The sequence below is a fragment of the Desmodus rotundus genome, chromosome 3 (assembly GCF_022682495.2).
Source record: "Desmodus rotundus isolate HL8 chromosome 3, HLdesRot8A.1, whole genome shotgun sequence".
Classification (NCBI taxonomy): Eukaryota; Metazoa; Chordata; class Mammalia; order Chiroptera; family Phyllostomidae; genus Desmodus; species Desmodus rotundus.
In genome coordinates this window covers 131,715,524-131,738,826 of record NC_071389.1, presented here as the reverse complement: position 1 = coordinate 131,738,826, position 23,303 = coordinate 131,715,524, and the positions used below count along the sequence as shown (strand labels likewise).

General features: G+C 35.7%; 1 protein-coding gene across 18 annotated transcripts in view; it reads left to right on the top strand.

Moving 5' to 3' along the window:
- The window catches only part of PPFIA2 (PTPRF interacting protein alpha 2), a 446,500-nt gene that overhangs the window by 246,890 nt on the left and 176,307 nt on the right, over positions 1–23,303 (top strand). For 16 of the 18 annotated variants that reach the window (XM_053921063.2, XM_045187308.2, XM_045187307.2 and 13 more), the window contains 3 exons: positions 8,176–8,277; positions 16,471–16,635; positions 22,529–22,603. In XM_053921063.2, the coding sequence (XP_053777038.1) occupies positions 8,176–8,277; positions 16,471–16,635; positions 22,529–22,603 (342 nt within the window). The remainder of the gene's footprint in view (positions 1–8,175; positions 8,278–16,470; positions 16,636–22,528; positions 22,604–23,303) is intronic. The other 2 variants (XM_053921067.1, XM_053921070.2) reach the window with 1 other exon arrangement.

The following is a 23,303-nucleotide window of genomic DNA, read 5'->3' as shown; positions in this document are numbered from 1 at the left end:
TTTTCCAGAATGTAACGTAATTGAAATCATACGGTGAAGGCTTTTCAGATGGGCTTCTCTCACGTAGTAATATGCATTTGGGGTTCCTCCATGTTTTCTCATGGCCTGATAGCTCATTTCCTTTTAACACTGAATAATAGTCCATTCAATAGATGTACCACAGTTTATTTACCCACTTACCTAATGAAGGACATCTTGGTTACTTCCAGATTTTCGCAACTATGAATAAGTTGCTATAACATCCATGTGCAGGTTTTTTTTATGGATATGTTTGCAATTCTTTTGGATAAATACCAAGAAGCATGACTGCTGAATCTTTACCTGCATCCCTCCAATAAGAAGGCATGCTACCTACACTCCCAGAAAAACAACTGAGACTTACCAACTGAAGCGAGATAGGAACCCAGCTCTGTTTCATCCTGAAATTGGTGCTGTTTGGACCACAGCACGTGTGACTCCCTGGAGGAGGTGGAGTTTAAGGCCCATTTACCCATTAGGCACAGTGAAAGACTGCTTAGGGCTCATACTACTTTTTGGGGACCATGAAATGTTTCAATTACCTTTAATATTAAAATAAAAAAATAAATAGAAACCAGTCTGGATTACATTTATCTCTATATCAGTGGAGTAATAAAATAAAGTTTCTAATATTTTCAACGAATGAAGGGGCCCACAAGGCAAAAATACCTGGGACCCACAGAAGCCACAGTGTCGATTTTGGGATGCTGAAAAGTTAACTTGCCTCTAAAAATGTTCCCAGCAACTTTGTGACAACATTGCCTGCCCTCCAGTATTCAGCAACAAAGACGAGTCTTTTCTAAGAGTTGCTGTTAAGGACCACTTGGTACGTGGTGCCGCTGTAGACACGTATTGACACATTAAGGTCTGGAAAGCAGAGTGGGGCTGGGAGGGCAGAAGTGAAGCCAGCTAGGGGCACAAACGGATGGTCAGACAGCCTGAGGCTGCCTGGTAGCATCCATGTTTGATTTCAACAAACACTCTTTTAATTTTTTTTGACTTTTAATTCAGTTACCTTGACTAGAGATATTTTAAAACAACAGTTACTCAATACCTGTGTTCACATACCATAAAATGGCCATCATAGTATGTTTGATTTTAAATAAATAGACTTTCATGTCTCAGGTCATTATTAATGCATTAAGATAATCTTCTACTATGCAGTTTCAGGGGAAGAACAAGTCTCATTGGAATATGGATACATAAAAAATCAAGGGGGCACAAAATATTATTTGCATGAATTTTAAATCTCGTTTTCCTTTTAAATTGAGCATCCTTATTCGACAATGTTGGTGGAACTCTAGGAGTCCAGTTGTGGCTGTCAAATTGTATTAGCTATGCAGGCAGCTCTGCCTAAGAGCTGTCTAGCCCAGGGCTGCCCATGAGACATGGCTGTGTCACACAGTGATTTGGGATGACAGCTCACCCCGAGCTCATGCCAGTCTGGGAGGCAATTGTAAGACCAGAGGTCATTCACACTGCATTTGATTACATAACATAATACAGCACAATCTACATACACGCGCACGATGGGGCCTTGATTTCTGTGCAACAAATGCGGCTTTGTTTCCAAACCAAATGATTTCTAAGGTTTCTTGGGAATTTATAGCTAATATTCTGAGATATAGATACATATAAAATGTAAGGAATATAATATTATCTTTTTTGTTTTGTTTTCACCTCTCCAATGTAATACTTCTGTTATTAATTTGTTCTAGGAAGTAATGCCCTGTGGTGTGGGGAATGACGTATATATTTTATATGTGGAAACTTTTGTGCCATTTCATCCAAAAATATACAGATTAAAAATCCAAATCTTCCTACTGAGTATTACAAATAGAGTTGGTAGAAGAATTTTCAATTTTTGAAAGAGGAGACACCAAAATATAGTTTGGGGCATAGCCGAGGGAAGTCATTATAAAAAGATTTTGAAGTAGTTAATTTTGTCTAATTTGAGAGCTAGATGGTCAAGTCAGCATGCTTCCATGCCATATGCTTTCCTCGGAGCTATTTTTGATTTGCACAAATGTTAGATGGTTAGAGAATAAACTCAAAAGATGCTTTTTTGTGGTTGGTGAGGGTGTTGGTGGTGCTCAGTGAAGCTGAGTTCCAGCTCACCCTTCATTTTTGCTCTCCTCTCTCAGGCTGGTTTGCCCTCAGGGTTCTTCATCCAGGGCTTACTCAGGTGTGCAACTTTAGGTTTTCTGTAATTTAAGAGACTTGTAACTTATAATTAGGAGCACAAAACAATTAGATGACTGTTGGAAAAAAAGTTATTTTATTTTGCTTTATTTTTTAAAGAAAGAGCGCTCTACATCATGCGTTGAGAAAGGATTGAGGGGGATTGACATAGCTAAAAATGATCTACTCCTGAGTAAAAAGTTTGAACGGCAAATGCCTGAGCATCTATAAACGTACTCAGAACGGGGACTTGGACTTGCTTCTTTCGCTGCCATCTCCCTTGCACTTACTGTGGTGCCCAGTACACAGGGACTGCTCATGTGACTGTGTGTGTGGTGTGCATAAGTGCATGCCGAGAAACACGCCGAGAAAGAACAGGACATTCCCTTCGGTCTGTGGGTACTGTGTGTCCTGACCGCTCTTTAAAGTTCCAAGAAAAAAATGCAGAGTAAGGAAAGTAATTTTGGTCCTTGGGCAAAGTAAGAATTTTGGCAGACTGGGGTTGGGGAACAAAATGATTAGCCCAGAATGTTATCGGGTATAATTTGTGGTTGGTAACTGATCTGTGACTCCTGTCTCAGTGAGTCAAAGCAAACTCAGCTCCCTTGATTTCAGACATGGCGAAGTACAAATGAAGTTTTCTTCTATCGTTTATCTTTCAATGTTTTCAGCTTCTTACAATACTCTGTATTATACACTGTTTTATGTTTCTTACCATTTTTACTGTAAGTTATATTTTTGAAATCTTTTGATGCTACTATATAAAGGTCTAGGCTACTTAGTTTGCCCTGGTACAGCGTTCCATTATGTGTACTTAGTGTATTTAATTCATTGATGTCATTGTAGATGGAAATTGGGTTGTTCCCAGTTCTTGACAACAAAACCAACTCTACTCAGATCCTCTTATATCCTGATACCTGCAGTAGATACACGAGAGCGAAAGTCAGCAAATCGTATTTTCCAAATCCATTTGCCTCTGGATTTTTTTCTGGGAATCCTGTGGAAATACTGTTCTATAGATTATATTTTGATTAAAAAAAGACTAGAGAAATAACATGGGGGTTAAATATGTATTTTCACTTTCAGAAAGAATAAGTTGACATAATATATCCAACAAACAAATGATAAATCCAAATTCACAAGGTATTAGGAGCGATAGTATCACTTTATATACATACACATAAAACATAGCGGACAGTAACGTCATTGTTGTGTAGAATATGGTATAGAATATTTCAGATATAGACAAAAATAACAACTTCAAAATAAAATGAATATCAGACATGTTATATATTGATTAGATTTTAATAATATCGCTCAGAAAAAGAAATAACTCTACTTAATTATACCTTCTAGAAGTCATTTTGGTGTTAAAGTAAAAAAGTTTAGGGAAAGTGAACCATTCACTTACTGTTACGACAAAGCTTTATTGAGTGTATACAATTTCTCAGGAACTATGTGAAGTCCTGAGGATATAAAAATAAATGAGATAACAACCTCGCCCTTAAGGGATTATAATGTTTACTTGGAGGAGATGAACACATAGCTCAGTTTAAGTAAAAACCAGACAGTAAGTTCATTGCTAGATTTTTTAAATTTATTTTTTATTGTTGTTCAATTACAGTTGTCTGCATTTTCTCCCCACCCCTCCGCCCCACCCCAGTCAAACCCACCTCCCTTCCCCACCTCCACCCTCCCCCTTCGTTTTGTCTATGTGTCCTTTATAGTAGTAGATTTTGAACAAGGATTATAGAGCATTAACAAGCTAAACTGGTGCTTTAAGCATAAATTAGGCAGAGTGGATGATAGGTAAGAGTATTCTAGGTACAGGAAATAGTATGTGAAAGAAAATGAAATCCAGAGATGAAAAAATGGAATGGGGGAAATAGAAACAGGAAGAAAAATCTCTGATAGATGAAGAGATACATCTTTTAAGAAAGAGGTTTTAGAGGGTTAGTGTCACCTGTGTATCAACAGTGGTTTTGAACATATAATATTACTCTTGATGCTGTGATTTGGTGATGAGTTTTGAGTGCTTGTTGGTGATGGAAATCCCTAATGTGTCTCAAATGTGAATTATGAAAGATCTTTGGGGTCAAGTGCAACAACCATGTCTAAGTTATCTCTATATCTTCAGCACCTAGCAAGGCCCTGGTATGTAGTAGGTGCCTAATAAATATTGTATGTATGTATGGATAGTTACAGGGATGATAAATTTGTATAATTTGTTGAAGAATTTGATGATTTTTCATTTTCAGCAAGAAGGAAGCAGTGTTTCAGGAATTAAAGAGTTTTGGAATAGGGTGGATTACTTTTAACTGTGTGACCTTGAACAATTTATTCATCCATGCTAAGCTTCAGTACCCTTACCGTCAAAATAAGAAAGAGATTAAGTGATTCATACAAAATGCCAAGCTCAGGGCAGCTGTACCATCGACTGTGTCAAACTTTGGGGAAATAACTTCTATAGGCCTCAGTGAGATTAAAAAAAATAAAATGCGTATTCTTAGAGCAGTTTTAGGCTCACGACAAAATTGAAAGGCAGGTACGGAGCTTTTCAGATGGGGGTACCCTGCAACCATGCATGCATAGACTCCCTCATTAAAATCATCCCCGTCAGAGTGGGACATTTCTTATAGTTGATGAATCTATGTTGAGACATCATCACCCAAAGTCCATAGTTCATATTATGGCTCACTCTTGGTGTTGCACGTTCTATCTGTTTTAAAAATGTATAACGACTCTATGTGTCATGACATCATGCATGATGTCATGTATGATAGGGCAGTCTTCTACTGTCCTGAAATCTGCTGTGCTTGGTCTATTTACCCCTTGATCCCCCACAGCACTCCTGGCAACTGTTGATCTTTTTACTGTCTTCATAGTTTCAATTTTCCCCCAGAATGTCATATAGTTGGAATCATACAGAATGTAGCCTTTTTCAGCATGGTTGCTTTCACTTAACAATATGTATTTAAGTTCCTCCATGTTTCTTTCCTGGCTGGATAGCTCATTTCTTTTTTAGCACTGAATAATGTTCCACTCTGTGGATATAGCACAGTTTATTTATCTGTTCACCTAGTAAGGGACACCTTGGTTGCTTCCAAGTTTGGGCAATTATGAATAAATCCGCATAAACAGCCATGTGAAGGTTTTTGTGTAAACATTTCTGAACTCTTTGGGGTAAATTCCCAGGAGGAAGACTGCTGGATTATATGGCAAGAGGATATAGTTGTTATTTTTTTTAAGTGAGGTATTGTGTTTTTCAGGGTTTTATTAGGATTAATTAGATAATCAATATGAATTGCTTCACAGAGTGCCTGGCATATTGTGAAGACTCAATCAATGTTAGTTATATTTGCTGTTATTACCTCATAAAAATGATATAAAACTCAGATACTTACAGTAAGATTGGAAAAGCAGGTACAGAGAGAGAAAGATCAGAGGAAAAGTGTGAAATAACTTGATAGGTGACTCCGAGTGAGGTGTCTGCATCTACTGTGTCCCAGAGACGCAGCATGTGCTTGTCTAACACTTGTTGCTCAGCGTGGAGGGGATGCCCTGCGTCGGGCCTCCTAGCTACCCACCCCGCTTTGGACTAGTTAAGAAAGATTATGCAGTAATTGTAAGTAATGGTTTCTAATTCTTCAGATAAGAAAAAAGAGTATTGCTAAATGCACTCTGAATCCAAGTCATATAAACCTGGTCAACACTGAAGGTCGAAATGGTACAGAGGAAAAGCTGTAGACAAGCAGTCTGGAGAACGATGTTCACAGCCTAACTCACTCTGGGGCTTGCTCGGGAACTTGGACTTAATTCTTACTAATTCAGTTTGCTCCCCATAAAATGGGAGTGAGGCTCCCTCACTGGTTATTTAGACAGCAAGATGAGATAATGAATGTAAAAGTAATGCCTGAAATTTGGAAGAAGTCAGTAAGTGTAAATCTAATTTTAATACATAGGGTCACTGAATAGCTTGCTCATAATCAGTGCCATAATAATAAATAAAAAATGCAAAGTCACTTGACACCGGTAGCATCTTGACTAATTACTGTCAGGAGGTTCATTTCTTATAATGGATGAATCCACGTTGACACATCATCACTGAGTTTTGAATACCTAACTGCCCTTACAGAGTTACATTTTCTCTTACTCTCTACACATATAAGTGTTTTTCTCTAAGGTAGAGAGTTTGATAATAGAAATACACAGGACAAAGCAAAGAAAAAATTTCACCACATTATTTCACCACCAGGAAATATCCAATTTCTTTTAATTTTTTATCTTTCTGTCCGTATCAAGCTAAGTATCCAGAAAGATCAACCCAGATATATGTTTCTTAAAATTGGCATGTTAAGTATACATATTTATGTTTCATCTTATAATATTCATGAGTATTGCTTTACGTTATAGTGACCATATGTTAATAGTACACAATACAAAATCTTCATTGCTTTCCTCTTTTTCTCTATCAAAACTATGTGGTTTAGCTAAGGCTTCATTTTTATGGAACTGTTTATTGTCTTCTATTTGTTTATCTCCATGCTCTACTTATCTACTAATAATATATCAAAGCATATCCATGGCATTTAAGCAGGCAGTGATTAAGGAAGAAAGCCCTTGTCTGTGATGCCACCCATGGACTCTCATCAGGATTCGAAGCTCTGACTCAAGGCTGAGGCATTTGAAGCCACTCAGAGAAATTCAGCAAAATAAGTGGTTTGAAGCAAACAAAAATATAAAGCCTCAACTTTTCCCAGCTTTGCATAGTCATCATATTCATTTACTTTATACTAAATTTGCCATTGTGGAGTTCAGGGCAACCAAACCTGTCTCCCCCATTTCGGGTTTTTTATTTTTTATCTTCTGACAGTGGCTTCTCAGCCTGTAGTTGAGTTTTCCCAAATACTTAAATATTTGACAAGCATCAGTTTTATTACTAACAACCACTCTAAATGATTTAATGATGATATGGATCTTTTTATTATTTTTCAAAAATGTTTTAAGATAATATTTGCTTATAAGAGTAGCAAAATAGTCAAATTAGGTTTGAGGCAAAAATAGGTGTAGAGTTGTTTGTTTGGAAAATAATATAATAATGAATCAATAACACAAGAATAACCTCTGTGTTTTGCATCTGTAAAGCTGCTTTTGCCTCATCCTGTAGTATCTGATCCCATCTGCAGAAGGAAAGCCATTGAAGATTCCCCCAAAGTGTCATTTCTCACATAGAGGAGTATTTCAAAACTTTCAATTTTTTATAACAATATGACCTGTTTATATTTATTGAAAATAAGTACTAATTGAAAACTCATGTCTTAGACATTGAGAGTATAGTACTGAAGTCAGACAAAGTCCCATTTCACATGAAGCTTACATTTCAGAAGAAAGCTGTGCATAAATTAAAAGACTATTGGATAATGTAACCAAGTCTTATGTCCATTTATTATTTTGTAAGAGGTACATTGTCTTTCTTCATGTTCTTCATGAGTAAATGAACTTGTTAATCTAAATAGCACTTTTTGTACAATATTTTTATTGGAATTGTTGGTATTTATTGTTTGTTTGTTTGTTTAATAATCTAGTATATATAGTCAGGACATTGCTCTACGGAAATAAAAGTGCAAGATTTGTTGAATAGTTAACACAATTAGACAAGTTCAGATTATTCCATATTATTAACATGTTATCATACTAACGTTTAGTATGATATATCTGATACATTTTGAAATAATTTTTATCCATTCATCTAAGTAGCATATTATAATAAAATGTGTGTGTTAAATATTAAGGATTAGCATTTTCTGAACATTAAAATCAAGTTAATTTAATAACAGCAAAGTAGAGACAGCCAGGCAATTGAGTCATTGTTTTCATTCTTTACATTTACATATACCTTTGAATTTTTAAAAATTTCTGCTGGAATACATCTTTCATATCTAAAGTGTGTCTTCAAATATTTTTATTCCCCTTCAGGAATTTGCTGCACTGACAAAAGAATTAAATGCCTGTAGGGAACAACTTCTGGAAAAGGAAGAAGAGATTTCTGAACTTAAAGCTGAAAGAAACAACACAAGAGTAAGTACAAAACTACCTCTGCTTGAAACTGATTCCGTATATGGTTCAGTGAACCATAGCTCTTGTACGTGAATAAAAAATAGACATTTAAAGACTTCAGGAAGATTTTAAGCAGACATCATTTAGAGTCTGTTGTTTAAAGGACAATATGCTACAAAATTCAAAACAAGAAGACAGGAAACCTAAATTTTAGTTGGCTTCTAAATCACTATGTTGCCTTAGAAATTGTTCTTACTCCTTTTGGCCTTTGCTCTTTTCAATTTTAAAAGGAAAGGCTAGATTTCAATACAGAATTTCAAACTTTCAAATAGTTGTACTGGAGTGGGAGGCCTATACCCCACGGCTAGGGATGGGCCACGGGGGAGGTTTGGGAGAGGAGCCGGAGTTTCGGTTATGAGGTGCTAGGAGGGAGTGTCGAGCCATTGGTGCTCCCCTCACCCAGCAAAGTATTTATTTAAAACATTTTTTAAAGTGTTAAAATGTAAAACCACTGGAACAGAAATCTCCTAGGTAAAGGAGGCATATCTTTTCTGTTTCAGAAGATTGTCGTGGAGACTTTCATTTCTGGTTTTCCGGAAACTGATGGAATTTACTATATTCTGCCCTTGGAAACCCGCGTGTTGTTTCAGCCTCACGACATTTAACATTAACGTCTAGAATTTGATCAATGATGCTGCATTTTGTAGTTACGAAGTCACTAAATTTCATAAAAAGTATAAATTCCATAATACCCATAAATGAGACCAGTTTTTGAGAACATTGAGAAAAAACACTTTTGTGTGGATAGAGTTCAACTCTGCATGAAGTAGGTGAAAACTATTTTAAATGTTAGAGCTATAACAAATGCATGCTGAGAAAATAAGTTATGGTTAACGTATTCATTCATTTTATGCTTGGTCTTCGAGAGCAATACAAAGAGGACACTTCATAAACAGGGAGCTAGTGCTTCTAACGAGAGGTACCGTCACTTGAACAATGAAGACATGATCAAACCCAGTCTATCTCCTTGTGCATCAGGGGCTTATTGCACGGGGAAGAGAACTCATTCAGTGTGCACACAGGAAATGGTTTTCATCGAGGCCTCGCTGAGCCGTCTTGCGGACCGCCTCAAACAGGACAGAGCGCGCAATCTTCAGTTCGTGTTATTAGATCGTGTCAAAGGGCAGTCAGATTAATTTTTCTGTTTCTTTCTTCCTTTAAATGTTTGCCCACCCTTGATTTTTAAAGTATACTTTTTTAAATCCAAATTTAAAGTTTATGTCTGCCATGATATTTATTCTGCCAATAAATATTTGATATATGAATGAATTATACCTTTCTTCCAAATAGAAAGAAGTTACAAATGGAGTTGGTTGAATAAAGTTTATTTAATATATCAAGTAATAATAAGGATAATTAACGTAATAGCTAAATTAATTATTTGCAGAGTGTTTTTTAATTGTTTCATGTGTTTAACCCACTGTATTCTTATAGTAATCCCCCTTTCCCCATTTCCCTGGTGGAAAAACTAACATAGTAAGTAACTTACCTCTGGCCACATGACTTGTAAGTGCCACACCCAGGGAACGCTCAGCCTCACCACAAGCCATGTATTTAAGAAACCACATTCCTATTTCCTATGTCATTCACGAATCATATGTGATGCAAGAAATTGTGTTCAGGGAAGAGCAAAGTTTTTCTTTTTCTTTTTTGTAATTCATTCCAAATCTGTTTAGTAATTTATTTTTGTGTCAATTATGTGGAAAATAATGTACTAGGTATTTATTGTGATGTCCAAGATGAAAGTTGTGGTCATTTATCACTTTGTCAGTAAAGAAACACCTGATCCCCTGCCCCAAAATATGAGTGAATGAAAAAAAAATGAGTGAATGAAAGAAATCAAAGAAATCACTAGAGTTGCTCATAAATCCAGCTGCTTCAAGTAATTAAATTGAGGACATCCAAATAAAATAATCTTAATGTTATTCTTGATTGTACAAAAATTATAGTGGGTATTTACATAAACATTTAAACAAGCTTTATTATTTAATATTTCTACATAATAAAATATAGAAAAAGTGATTAAACAAAATTTGTTATTCCTAAAACTTCTCTGACCATACTTAGACAAGTTATATTTACAGAAAATAACTTATTTGTGCTATTATTTCAACTTATTCAAATTGACTACTAAAATTTAGCAAGATTTTATTTTTCAGAATTGTTTGAATTAATGAAAGGGTGGAGGAAAACCAAAAATGTTAACAGTTACTGTCTTTCAATATCAGAGTAGAAAATTTTTGTTGTTATTTTGGAACTGTTTCAATTGTTTTTGTGGCTGAAGATCAAAAGATGGTTATATTATTGACAATGTTTAAGAATGTAGCTACTGCATAATTGTGAAAAAGAAGTTATAATTTCAAGAGTCAGTTAGAAACAATCATCTCATGGGTCAAAAACTTAAAGAATTAATTGTTGTTAATTCAAATGAAAGACTTAATTTGAAACCTATTTTACAATGCCCTTACTTTTATTTTGATCCAAAGGAATTATATAAATGTTCAAAGACACTTGCCATTACTAAAGAAAAACTTCCCATTCTTGACAACCCGTCGACACAAGTTAATAAACTTCCTCCAAATACATTTCCTCGATGTGTAGAAGATACAATCCAATTGAGGGGGGTAAAAAAGACCCTAGCAGTGAAAACCATGTAAAGATACATGTGTACACATACATGGGTGTATGTATACATATTTGTGAATGTACTATAAGGGTATAAATTAAATACACTAGTGAATAAGGTAGGACACACGCCCTCCCTGAAGCGTTGAGACTTCAGTGTAGGACTCAAACATGTACCTAAGAAACATAGGGACTGTAGACAATATTTGAGATTAAAGCACGTTGAGTGGCCTGAGCATGAAAGGAACTAGTTTGAAGTTTTCGTTTTTCTTTCTAGCTGTTAATGATGAGATACATGACTAGTTTATAGCAGCCAAATTGGTCTATGGGGAGGAATGCATTTCTACTTGAATGCCATTTGTGATTGAAAATAATTGTACATAAGGTTATGTCACATTCAGATTTAATAGGAAGGGATATAGTTTTTTGAGTATATTTTATTGATTATGCTATTACAGTTTTCCCAATTTTTTCTCCCCTTCTCCCCCCTCTGCTTTGCACCCCTCGGCCCTTCACTCTTCCTGCTTAGTTCATGTCCATGGATTGTACATATAAGTTCTTTGGCTTCTCTCATTAGTTTTAGAAATTTAGTTCAGTCAGCCAAGATGGGGGCGTAGGTAGATACACTTTGCCTCTTTGCACAGCCAAAAGAAGGACAACAACAAATTTAAAAACAAAAAATAAACAGAACTGCCAGAAAATCGAACCGTATGGAAGTCCAACAACCAAGGAGTTAAAGAAGAAACACTAATTCAGACTGGTAAGAGGGGCAGAGATGGGCAGTCAGGGCGGAGAGGACAGGTGGCTAGGTGGTGGCTGGAGGACCAGGTGGTCCCACATTTGCATGCACATAAACTGAGAGGAACAACTGGGGAGGGATACAGACTGTGGAACCCAGGGTTCCAGCTTAGGAAAATGAACCCACAAACCTCTGACTAAAAACACCTGTGGGGGTTGAGGCGGCAGCAGGAGAAACTCCCAGCTTCACAAAGAGTTTGCTGCAGAGACCCACAGGGTTCTAAAAAGTACACAAACTCACCCACCTGGGAATCAGCACCAGAAGGGCCCAATTTGCTTGTGGGTAGCGGGGAAGTGACTGAAAACTGGCAGAGAGTGGAGAAAGTGGCATTGTTCCCTCTTGGACCCCCTCCCCCACAAAGGTGTGTTGCCCCGCCATGGAGAATCCCTAAGGTTCTGCCCCTTTCTATGTAAGAGGTGAGCCAAGACAAAGAAATATGGCCCAAATGAAAGAAGAGATCAAAACTCCAGAAAAAGAACTAAGTGACTAAGAGATAGCCAACCTATCAGAAGAAGAGTTCAAAACACTGGTAATCAGGATGCTCACAGAAATGGGTGAGTATGGTTGCAAAATAGAGGAAGAAATGAAGGCTATGCAACATGAAATAATGGAAAATGTACAGGGAACCAACAGTAAAGGGAAGGAAACCTGGACTCAAATCAACAATTTGGACCACAAGAAAGAAACAAACATTCAACGATAACAGAATGAAGAAACAGGAATTCAAAAAAATGAGGGGAGGCTTAGGAACCTCCAGGATAAATTTAAATGTTCCAGCACCTGAATCATAGGGGTGCCAGAAGGAGAAGAGGAAGAGCAAGAAATTGAAAACTTATTTGAAAAGATAATGAAGGAGAAGTTCCCCAATCTGGCAAAGGAAACAGACTTCCAGGAAGTCCAGGTAGCTCAGAGAATCCCAAAGAAATTGGACCCAAGGAAACACACACCAAGGCACATCATAATTACATTACCCAACATTAAAGAGAAGTAGAGAATCTTAAAAGCAGCAACAGAAAAGGAGAGTTACCTACAAAGGAGTTCCCAAAAGACTATCAGCTGATTTCTCCAAAGAAACCTTGCAAGCAAGAAGGTGCTGGAAAGAAGTATTCAAAGTCATGAAAGACAAGGGCCTACAACCAAGATTTCTCTATCCATCAAAGCTATCATTTAGAATGGAAGGGCAGATAAAGTGTTTCCCAGATAAGGTCAACTTAAAGGAGTTCATCATCACCAAGCCCTTATCATATGAAATGTTAAAGGGACTTATCTAAGAAAAAGAAGATGATCAAAAATATGAACAGCACAATGACAACAAACAAAGCAAACAACTAGAACAGGAACACAATCACAGAAATGGAGATCACATGGAGGGTTGTCTTAGGGAGGGGGAAGGGGAAAATGGGGGAAAGGTACAGGGAATAAGAAGTATAATTGGTAGGCATAAAATAGGGGAAAGTTAAGAATAGTATAGAAAATGGAGAAGCCTAAGAACTTGTCTGTAGGACCTAAGGACATGAACTAAGGGGAAGGGAATGCTGGTGGGAGGGGCTTGTAGGGCAGAGACAAATAAAGGGGAGAAAAAAAATGGGACAACTGTAATAGCATAATCAATAAAATGTACTTTTAAAAAAGATTATTTATAAGAAGAAATTTAGCTCAAAAATTTCCAGTGATGCTGTGTCTGTATGCCTGTATGACGTATGTTTCTTTGTGTACATATATTGGTGGTGGTCTTTTCAAGTGAATTCCAACATAAGATTAATCGTCATTCATATATTCCCTGCAATTTTTTGAGTGTACCTCTCCAAGCTTCATTAAAATTTAGTCTAAAGTAGCTCCCAGAAAAAAATACGCTTAGCAGATTGTTAGTGTTATCTTAGATGATTTTCTCTTTATTTTCAATTTATTTTCATTTGTAAGCTTAAAAGCCACAGATACATGCTGCAGTAGAATATTTTAAACCACATTCTCCAGGCTAATTTACATTTCTCATTAAGTTAGATCCTTAAGTATGAAGCATATATTATATGGAGTATTTTCTTGGGTATTGAGGAGTATTCAGGATAGGTTAAATTAACCCTTTAAGGAATCTGTTTTATATTAATGAAAATATATTCAGTTTTGTGTATAGGTGAAAGTTCCAAGTTGCACATAACAGTACAGCTTACGTGTTTTCATCAAAATATTAACTAAAGTATATAAGAAATCTCTAAACTGAGCTTCCATGCACAATTCTAGGACCACATTTCTTGGTCTTGTGAGTGTTTCCCACATCCTCAGTCCCAGTAATATGCAGCCTCTGCTACTACCTGTGCCAGCAAAATAGAGGGGCGCCGCTTCCCAGCACATTTCGTCATCTGACCGCCTCAGAATCTGTCCCACACGTGTGGTTCTGGTTGGCTGACTCTTAAGTCACATGTCTGCCACCTAGTGGCAAACATGACTGAGAAATGTTTCTTGGATCTTGTATTACTAGACAATAGCATTCAGAATGTGGGGAATTATTAAATATGCTGGGTATGTAAAAAATTGGGGGCAACTGCAATGTCAAGTCTAAACTACAGTCCAACTTTTATCATATGCCTTTCCATATTAAAAGTCTAAACAACAGTGATATCAACATGCATCAACCTAACAAATACTGCATGTCTGTAAATATCAGGAACTAAGCCAATATCCGACTACAAATATCAAAATCATCATGACGGACATGGCGAACCGAGCTGGCGAACCAAGGAGCAAAGGCAGAGTATTCCAGGCAGAGGCTTCAGCATGTGCAAAAGCTTGGCATATCGAGGAACCGAAGTAGTCTGGTGTGGTCAGAGCACACTTTGTCGGAAAAAGACTAACACCAAATGACACTGGAGAAATAAGCAGAATTCAGTTCCTACAGTTCCATATAACCTACATGAGGCAGCTTGGATTTAACCAACACGGGCATGCATCTATATAGTTCAGGAGGAGAAAACCATGAGTATAACCAGAGGTTGATAAATAAAAGGAACACTCCTTGAAATAGTAATAATTGTGTCATCTTCATATGGAATTTTTACCCTTAAATGTGACTTATCTCTATTGATCTATATAAATTTAGAATCTCAGGTATTTGTGTTCTTCTGTGCCAATGGCATGGCCAAGTTTTCTGACACTTTGAACCATAATTAGAGACAGTAAACATAGACAAATGAACTTACTGAGCATTAAGAAATGTAGTACTAATATGTGACACTAAATCTAATAGCAGCATTGTAAAAACCCAAAATTTTCATCGTAGCCCTGGCTGGCATGGCTCAGTTAGTTGGGTATCACCCTGCAAAGTGAAAAGTTGCTGGTTCAATTCCCAGTCAGGGCACATGTGTGAGTGCAGGCCAGGTCCTGTTTGGGGGCATGTGAGAGGCAACCCATCGATGTTTCTCTCACATATTAATGATTCTCTCCTTCTCTCTCTCTCCCTCCCTTTTCCTATCTCTAAAAATAAATAAAATCTTTTCTAAAAAATTTTTTCATTGCAGTGTAAGCTTTAGGAAAAAATCCTGAAAAAAAAAGAAAATTGTTCTCTTTATTTCTTTCCACCCCAGTATCTTATATTTGCTTTTTCTTCTTGTTTGAGTAACTTCTGCTTTGTTTTGCTTAAACACCATTTGTTAGCCTTTGATTTCACCATCCTTCTGAAAAGCTCTCCTACAAAACAGACTGGTCATGTATTGTTCTTCAGTAGCAACATTTTAATACTGATAACCCAGTAGTTTTACGATTATTACTTTCTTTACATGTATCTTTGTTTTTAGTGACAGATCTCTTATAAAATAAAACAAAAGTGAATCCCAAGTCACGAAACATTTCAAAGCAAAATTTCTCTGGGAAAGTCAGAACATAGAGTCTGGAACATCATTGAAACACTGTTCACTGGACTTCTGTCTATTCCTGACCTGAGTCTGCCCCAGTGACCACTCTGGGTAAATGCAGGTTCTAGACTACTCAGTTTAAAAATTATGTACACTAAAACTAATACAATACTGTATGTCAACCTTAATTGAAAAATAAAAAAGGATGTAAAAATTGTCCTCCAACCTTTTTTTCCTGAAATGACTATTGCAAATGTCAGTTACTGTATTCCAGTTGATTGCATACATTTTTCTATAACATAATTTAAGAATAATTGAACATATAATCATTGGTGATTATCACCATAGTTACTAGAGCAGCATGTGATTATGATTCTCCCTGTAATCACTATACAACATGTGATTATTTATCATTATAATCACTTTTAAAGCCAGGTGATGATTATGCTCATTTCCTTCAATTAAACATTTTTAAATAACCAAATATAAGTGAAATTAATGTGGCTTTAAACACTGTTAGCAAGATCATCAGGCATTGTACAGTGTTTTTTAGTAATTTTCATTTTGGATCACACATATTATGTTGTGTTCTACTTCTACCAAATTCGTACTGAAATGACTACATTTTCCTAAATGAATGCATAACATTTGCATTATATTTTTAAATCCAGTAACTTGTCATATGATAGAAATGAAATTTACTTTTAATGTATTTTATGAACCTTGGTTTAGACACGGGTTTGTACTTTGCTGCTTACCTGTGTTGTAATCTGAGGTTATCATTAGATATTATTTAACCTTCGATCTGTTAAGGGTGAGGTCACGTACAAGTACCAATGACTCGTATCTGTCTGTACGATAACACGTTTTCTGTTAACCCCACAGCTGTTACTGGAGCATTTGGAGTGCCTTGTGTCGCGGCACGAAAGGTCCCTGAGAATGACGGTGGTGAAGCGGCAGGCCCAGTCCCCCTCGGGAGTGTCTAGTGAAGTTGAGGTTCTCAAGGCACTGAAATCTTTGTTTGAGCACCACAAGGCCTTGGATGAAAAGGTGCAGTATTGTAAAAGGGTTCTTACAATTTTACGTGTCGATTCCACTCCAAAAAGCTAATTAAAAAACTTTATCTACTAAATAGAAAAAGGTGGAGTGTTGGCAAAAGTTTCCAGCTTAACTGTGTCTTTGCTGGGGATCACGGCCGCTGCGCCTCTCGCCTTCAGCCATAACGCACCTGACTCCTGAAGTCGGTCAGCTCAGAGGGACACATCTGAGTTATAGGAGAATCATTTTTAATAAATGCAACAGGATTATTGTGTGCATATTGGTGACATTCATACCTGTGTTTTTTTAATATCACTGAATTATGGCTTATCGAGTTAGACCTCTGTTATGATTCATAACGGTCCTATTCCAGATAGTCAATCGAAATTTAATGTTGTCATTCAGCCTCTCTCTCTCTCTCTCTTTCTCTCTCTCTGTGTCTCTCTTTCTCATTTTCTCTTACCCTACCCATCTCTGAAATGCATGTATATAGATGCCAACATTGGAAACTATTAATTAGCAATTAAACATATTTCAAGGTATATATCAGAACAAAGCATTTTTTTAGTCTCTAATATCACAGTTATTAATTCACATTTTTAAGTCTCTGCCTGTTAACAGCATAAAGCATTAGCAGAAAAACCTGCTTTAGGTCTTCCTAAAAACAGCTGTAAATTTCTTTCAGCTGCTCCTCAGATTTGTCTTAGTGACATAAATAAGCCAATATGATGATAATATCCTTTGCAGATTAGTAAGTCTTATGACATGATTTCCATTTTGTAAATTTTAAAGAATGAAAATTTTAAAATTAATACAACTTTAGGACTTTGTAGAGTGGGAATTGGGTCACTTCACTGTAAAACATCTGACAAGCTCTGAGCATTAAAATCCAAAGTAGGGATTATTACAAAGTAATATCTAGGTTTTGATATGCAGACACTGTAGCTCTATTTAATATTTATTTGCATGTATATTTTTATCATTGGTCTTTCAGCTGTTCTTTGAGCAGGGGATTATGTGGAGTGTGTACATAATGACAACTATAATTCTGTCTTCCATATTATTAGGAGGAAATTATTTTATTTTTAATTTTAGCTATGAGAGGCAATTAGTTTATAAATAATTTTGAATAAAGCCAAATTAAAATTATATAAAGATCCCTGATAATATAATATTAACTAATATGGCTTGTCAAATAATCATTTAATATACTTAATGTTGTTTCATATTAGGTCCCCTTTCTTATTACAAAAGTACATTGTTAACAATTTTCAAGCCTTTATAGAATATCTGTTATGTGTCAAATTCCTTGGCAGGCATTCGGCACACAAAGACAAATAATACATTCTTCCTACAACTGAGGAGTTTATAATTAGAGTTGGACATTCATGTGTCATAACAGGCACTGCTAAGAGAGAGATGTGTGCAATGCGATATGTAGTCACAGAAAAAGTTGTGACCTTTTCTGCTTGAAAAGTTACAAGAAAGTCAAGAATGTGTTCACAGAGGTGACATTTGATCTGGGTATTAAACATGTGTCAGGGTTTTTTGAGCAGAGAAATAAAGCTACTCTAAACAATATGACCAATATCTAAAATAACCCAGATCTGTAAGAAGAGCGTGGCCTGTTCATAGAAAATTGAACGTGACTTGAATGCAGAAAGTACTTGAGAATGTGTGGTTTGGGGTGCTCCCTAGGAGCACTCCACACTATTAAGGTGAGGAGTACTTTTATGAAGGAATGAATCAAAAGCAATAAACAGCTTTTAAGAGAAATAACCTGATGGGTGTGAGTACATTGAGGAAGAAAATGGTTGTTGTACAACTTAGTATGTAGAGGTAATTGCTATCAGTTCAGTGAGCATATCATAATTAAAAGAAATATTTTTTACTATGGCCCCAGAAGCTGTAAGAAGGTGTAATAACTTACCAGTGGTGCCTTGCATACCAGTGAGTTTAGGAGCAACTGGACTGATTATTAACTAAGTGATGATGAACAGCCTAAAGAAAAACTTTTATGACTTTGGGCTCTGACGTTGGATGGACACGTATGAGTGGCTTCTCTAAGCATCTTCTTTTGAGTGAGGAGAGAATAACAGCACCTACCTCACTGAGTTCTCATGTGGATTAGGTATGACCGGACATGCAAAGCCCTTAGCCCACGCTCAGCGTATGTCAAATGCTCAGTGAATGTTAATGAATATTACTACTAACATGAATGTTTCAATATTGACAAAACCTTCAAACTATGTGAAGACACTGCTATCGCTGTTGATTCTCATGATGGTCTTAAACAGCATTTCATTTAGTTATTGAGGAATTAATATGTGCCTAAGCAACTTCACAGATCAGTTTCCTAAGAATAGCTCACAGCTTCTCATGAGGATAGGAATGGGAGAGGAAACAGATATAAAACGTATGAATTCTAATTTAAGCTATGGATAATATATTCAAGTTTAAGTGGAAGATCAAATGAAGATGCAATTAACCATATCTTGGGGGCAAGAAACTACCCACTTAATCACACAGGGCTCAGATCACCTGAAGAGCTAAATACAGGGTAAAAGGCTGAGCAATACAATGACCGGACAATACAATGGCAGTCTTCATTACCGATGCCCTTATTTACACATCCACTGACTTGCAGGGTAGAAGTTTCACAATTCGCTAACACCAACAGTAATTTTGAGAGCACTCTCCATCACCGATCCTGTGGGCTGGAAGAAATGAGAAATATATATGTGCTTTGCTATCACTCAGATATCACTGACTATTTTTAAAAATATATATATAAGATATGTATGGAAACTATAGCAAAAATATTAAATATATATACACTCCCCCTTTTTTCTATGACCTAATATCACAGTGCCAAAACTGGATTTGAACTTCTGCCGTTCGGAGAATTTTTCACAAGTGTTGTTGTTACGGGATTGAAAACTCCAAAATGAAACCCTGTCAATGACTTAATGTTTATTTCAAATATATGCTTATCCCACAAAAGTTTCCTTTCATTGTGAAACAGATTTTTCATGTTTAGGGACATATTTTAATTCCCAGGAATAAAATTTCTGTGGTCTTGAAACATCGTTTGGGAAGAAAATTACTTATCTTTATTTTCATACAATTATGAAGAAAATAGATATAACATGAAATTATATATCAAATATTCTAGATATACATAAAATATTTGGGGGGTTCCCCTATAGCTATACAAATAAGTACTCAAAATATATCTTAAAGACTATGCAGAAGTTGATTAATTGAACATGATTAAATAGTAAAAAACATAGAAAAAATTAAGTATCAAGACAAAGCTATCAACTGTGTAGTTACATTTAGGGGAAGAAAGCAAATCCAAGAAGAAAAATAAAGATAATTATGGCATTACACTGATGCTATGTTCAGAGCAGAGCAAAAAATTCAAAGGCTTGTCGGAGGTACTATTTTTTCCCCTACCAGTGGAGTGCCAGCTGTGAGCACAGGGTCACCTGGCAGGGTTCTTTAAACCGTGGAAAAGTTACTCCCTGTCCTACCCATTTTTTCCTACTAAGTTTAGCTGAAATGAGTGCATAATGAATTAAATACATTCTTGTATAAATGTGAATAAAAATTCATATTATAATGTATTGATACTTACATTAGCAATTTTACATTTATAACATTAATTCAAAATATATTCATAATTTTTTATTTTCTTGTAAAAACAGCTTCAGATTCATTACTTTGTAAATGATGTAATCTCAAGTTGTAAATGCTGTTCTAAATTTATTGAGGGGTAATTCAATTTTCTTAAAGGCTCAATTTAATGAAAATATACATGTTTAATTTGTGGTAAATAAGAAACAGTCTCAAACAGTTTCTATGATTTTCAGTTAAGCAAAGAAAGTCAGGAAGATATTTTACCTACAAGATAGCCTGGTCTCATCCATTTCTTATATGGCTTGAATGGCTCTTTTGGAAACATTCCAGTGTATTAGTATATCTTTTAAAATATGGCACCTTCACCTCTTCACAACAATCTAAATGTGATCTGACCAACGTTGCATATGGTGAGATCATTTACGTATTTTTAACTCTTTCAAATTGCTGTTTTCATCACCTAGGATCCCTAAACCCTTATCAGAACACCCATCTCTAATAGTCAGTATTTAGGGAAGTGGGCATAAAATTTTACAACCATCCTCATTAAATATCAAGCACATCTCCCAAAATTTTTATTCGTATCTGCATTCCACATATCAGCAGTCCTACTCATTCACCTGCCTTGGGGAAATTGGAAGATTTGGCCTTTTGGCATCTATCCAAGATGTTCATTAAAAAGTATTCCCCAAGTCAAATCATGAAAAAGTTCCTCCCAAGTAACTCTTGTTCAGTCATTAATAAGAATTAGTTTTATGCATTTTTATGTACAGTTGGATATTTGTCCAGCAGCACTGGTACCTGGCAGTCCGTCTAGCACACTGAGATATCATGGAAGAATCTGCATAATTGTCTGATATCAAATATCCATTTATGTATCTATATTAACAGTTTGTGGAGAATTTGAGCATAATGAAGTACAGTTAATTAATGGTAAACTCCCCTCAGACACTTATTGTTTATTACTCAAGATTATTTCAGGAGTTAAGTGCCCCCAGTCACCTGAATATGTATCAGATATCACTAGACAGAATAAATATGTGATTGATAGAGAATTTCAAATTACATTCTAGATTTATCTAGTGCTTATTATTTGTTTGCTAATTAGAAAGTAATGTTATAACTCCAACTTAAAATTGTTATGTATGTTTTCATATATTTTATATAATATTTAAGCTATATTCTCCATTAAATCTTATAAAAAGAGAAAAATACCATTCATTAAAACACACTCAATGAATTACCAAAATTATAATAAATTTAAAGTTTATAAATATAATTATATATTAAAATACATATTCACTATTCAAATACTGTAACATTCCCATGGAAAAATCTTTGTCAATTCATAAATACTCAAAAACTCACTATAAATTACATCTTAAGTTGAAGCTGTAAATTTTGTTGATATTTTTTCTTAAGGAAAATTAAGCTGCTATAGTCATTCATTTGAATTCAGTCAAATTTATTTTTCTAAATTTTTTAATAAATGTACTTTTACATGATCAAAGTATTTATACTTTTGAATAAATGTAATAAATATAGAGCATATGTATGAATATGTAATAAATATAACAATTGTAGAAGTTCTAAGAAAGCAAAAAAAGAGAAACACTGAGTTTTGTTTATGAAATATTTGTAAACATAATTGTTTTCAAACTAAATGTGCAGAATCTCTAGTTCTACAAAATGTAAGGCTTGACCTTTGGTACCTGGAAGCTAGCTAGAAATTCCAGAACGAGGTACTTTTGAGTCCCTGCATAACACTGTAGACCTCTCATCAGTACAAAGCAGGCGAGCCATGGACCGCGTATTTGAGAGTTTAAGAGTCACTTCCTCTTAGACAAATCATTTTGAAGCTAGATAGTAAATGCCAGATGAAAGCGGATTTATTATTTTAGAGAAATAGAACGTTTTCTTGCCTACTTTTTATGCTTAATCAGTGACCACTTTTCAGATGAATTTATAATACACTTTTGAACTTTGCCTCCACTTACCATGAATCAGAATTGAGAACAAGATGGGTCTGCCTCCAACTCCACAGGAAAATCTATCCTTGAACTACTACAAGGACTGACTTACAAGGAAATCTCTTGATACAGTGAAACTATGAGGTGACAATGTATTGCTGAGCACTTAGGACTATAAATAGTTGAATAATAGCCCACTGTGACTGTCTCTGATAACATTAATGGTGGATTAACAGCTTAACATGCATGGGGTATGCATTACGGCCCATATTATATTTCGGTTTTTCTTCTAGGTAAGGGAACGACTGAGGGTTTCTTTAGAAAGAGTCTCTGCACTGGAAGAAGAACTAGCTGCTGCTAATCAGGAGGTAACATACCAAACTTTCTCCTCTTTTGAGGTGCAATATAGCTAACGTAGTATCTCTCATGTTATACGTCATGTTTATCAAAACTGTCACAAAAAAGTAAATTATATCCTGTATATACCAGCGAACAAGGCCTCTTGACACTGGGGCCAGAGTCACGTGTTCCCATTTCTGGTGTTCAGATCTGTCACTGAGAGGTGAAAGGAAATTTGGGAAAAGCTAGCAACCTGTGAGCCAGCGAGATGGGGATTCCGAAGGGCTGCAGTCAGGATGCCGGTCCTTCTGAGAAGGAAAACACAGCTCTCGAGTTGGAAGACATGTACAATGTCTGTTAGACTTAGAAAACATTATAAATAAAGTTGGTTCCTTGGAGATACAAATATATTTTCCTTCAGATCCTTGTTATTCTTATCTTCTAAAAGCACTGGGCCCATGTTTAGTGGCATCATTGAATCCATTTCTTTTGATCTCATTCGTGACTCTAAGAGAGTATTTTATTTATCGTTTCAGATTTAGAGTTGTTTATCTTCAGAAGATTGTTCTTCTTTTGGTTATTAGTGCATAAATGAACTTGGGCATTAGAATATATAACAAATTTATAAATATATATAACAAATTTATAAATATATATAACCAATTTAATCTGTGTAAGCCACTAAAATAGCCTCTCTCTCTGTGTCTCTGTCACACACACATACATACA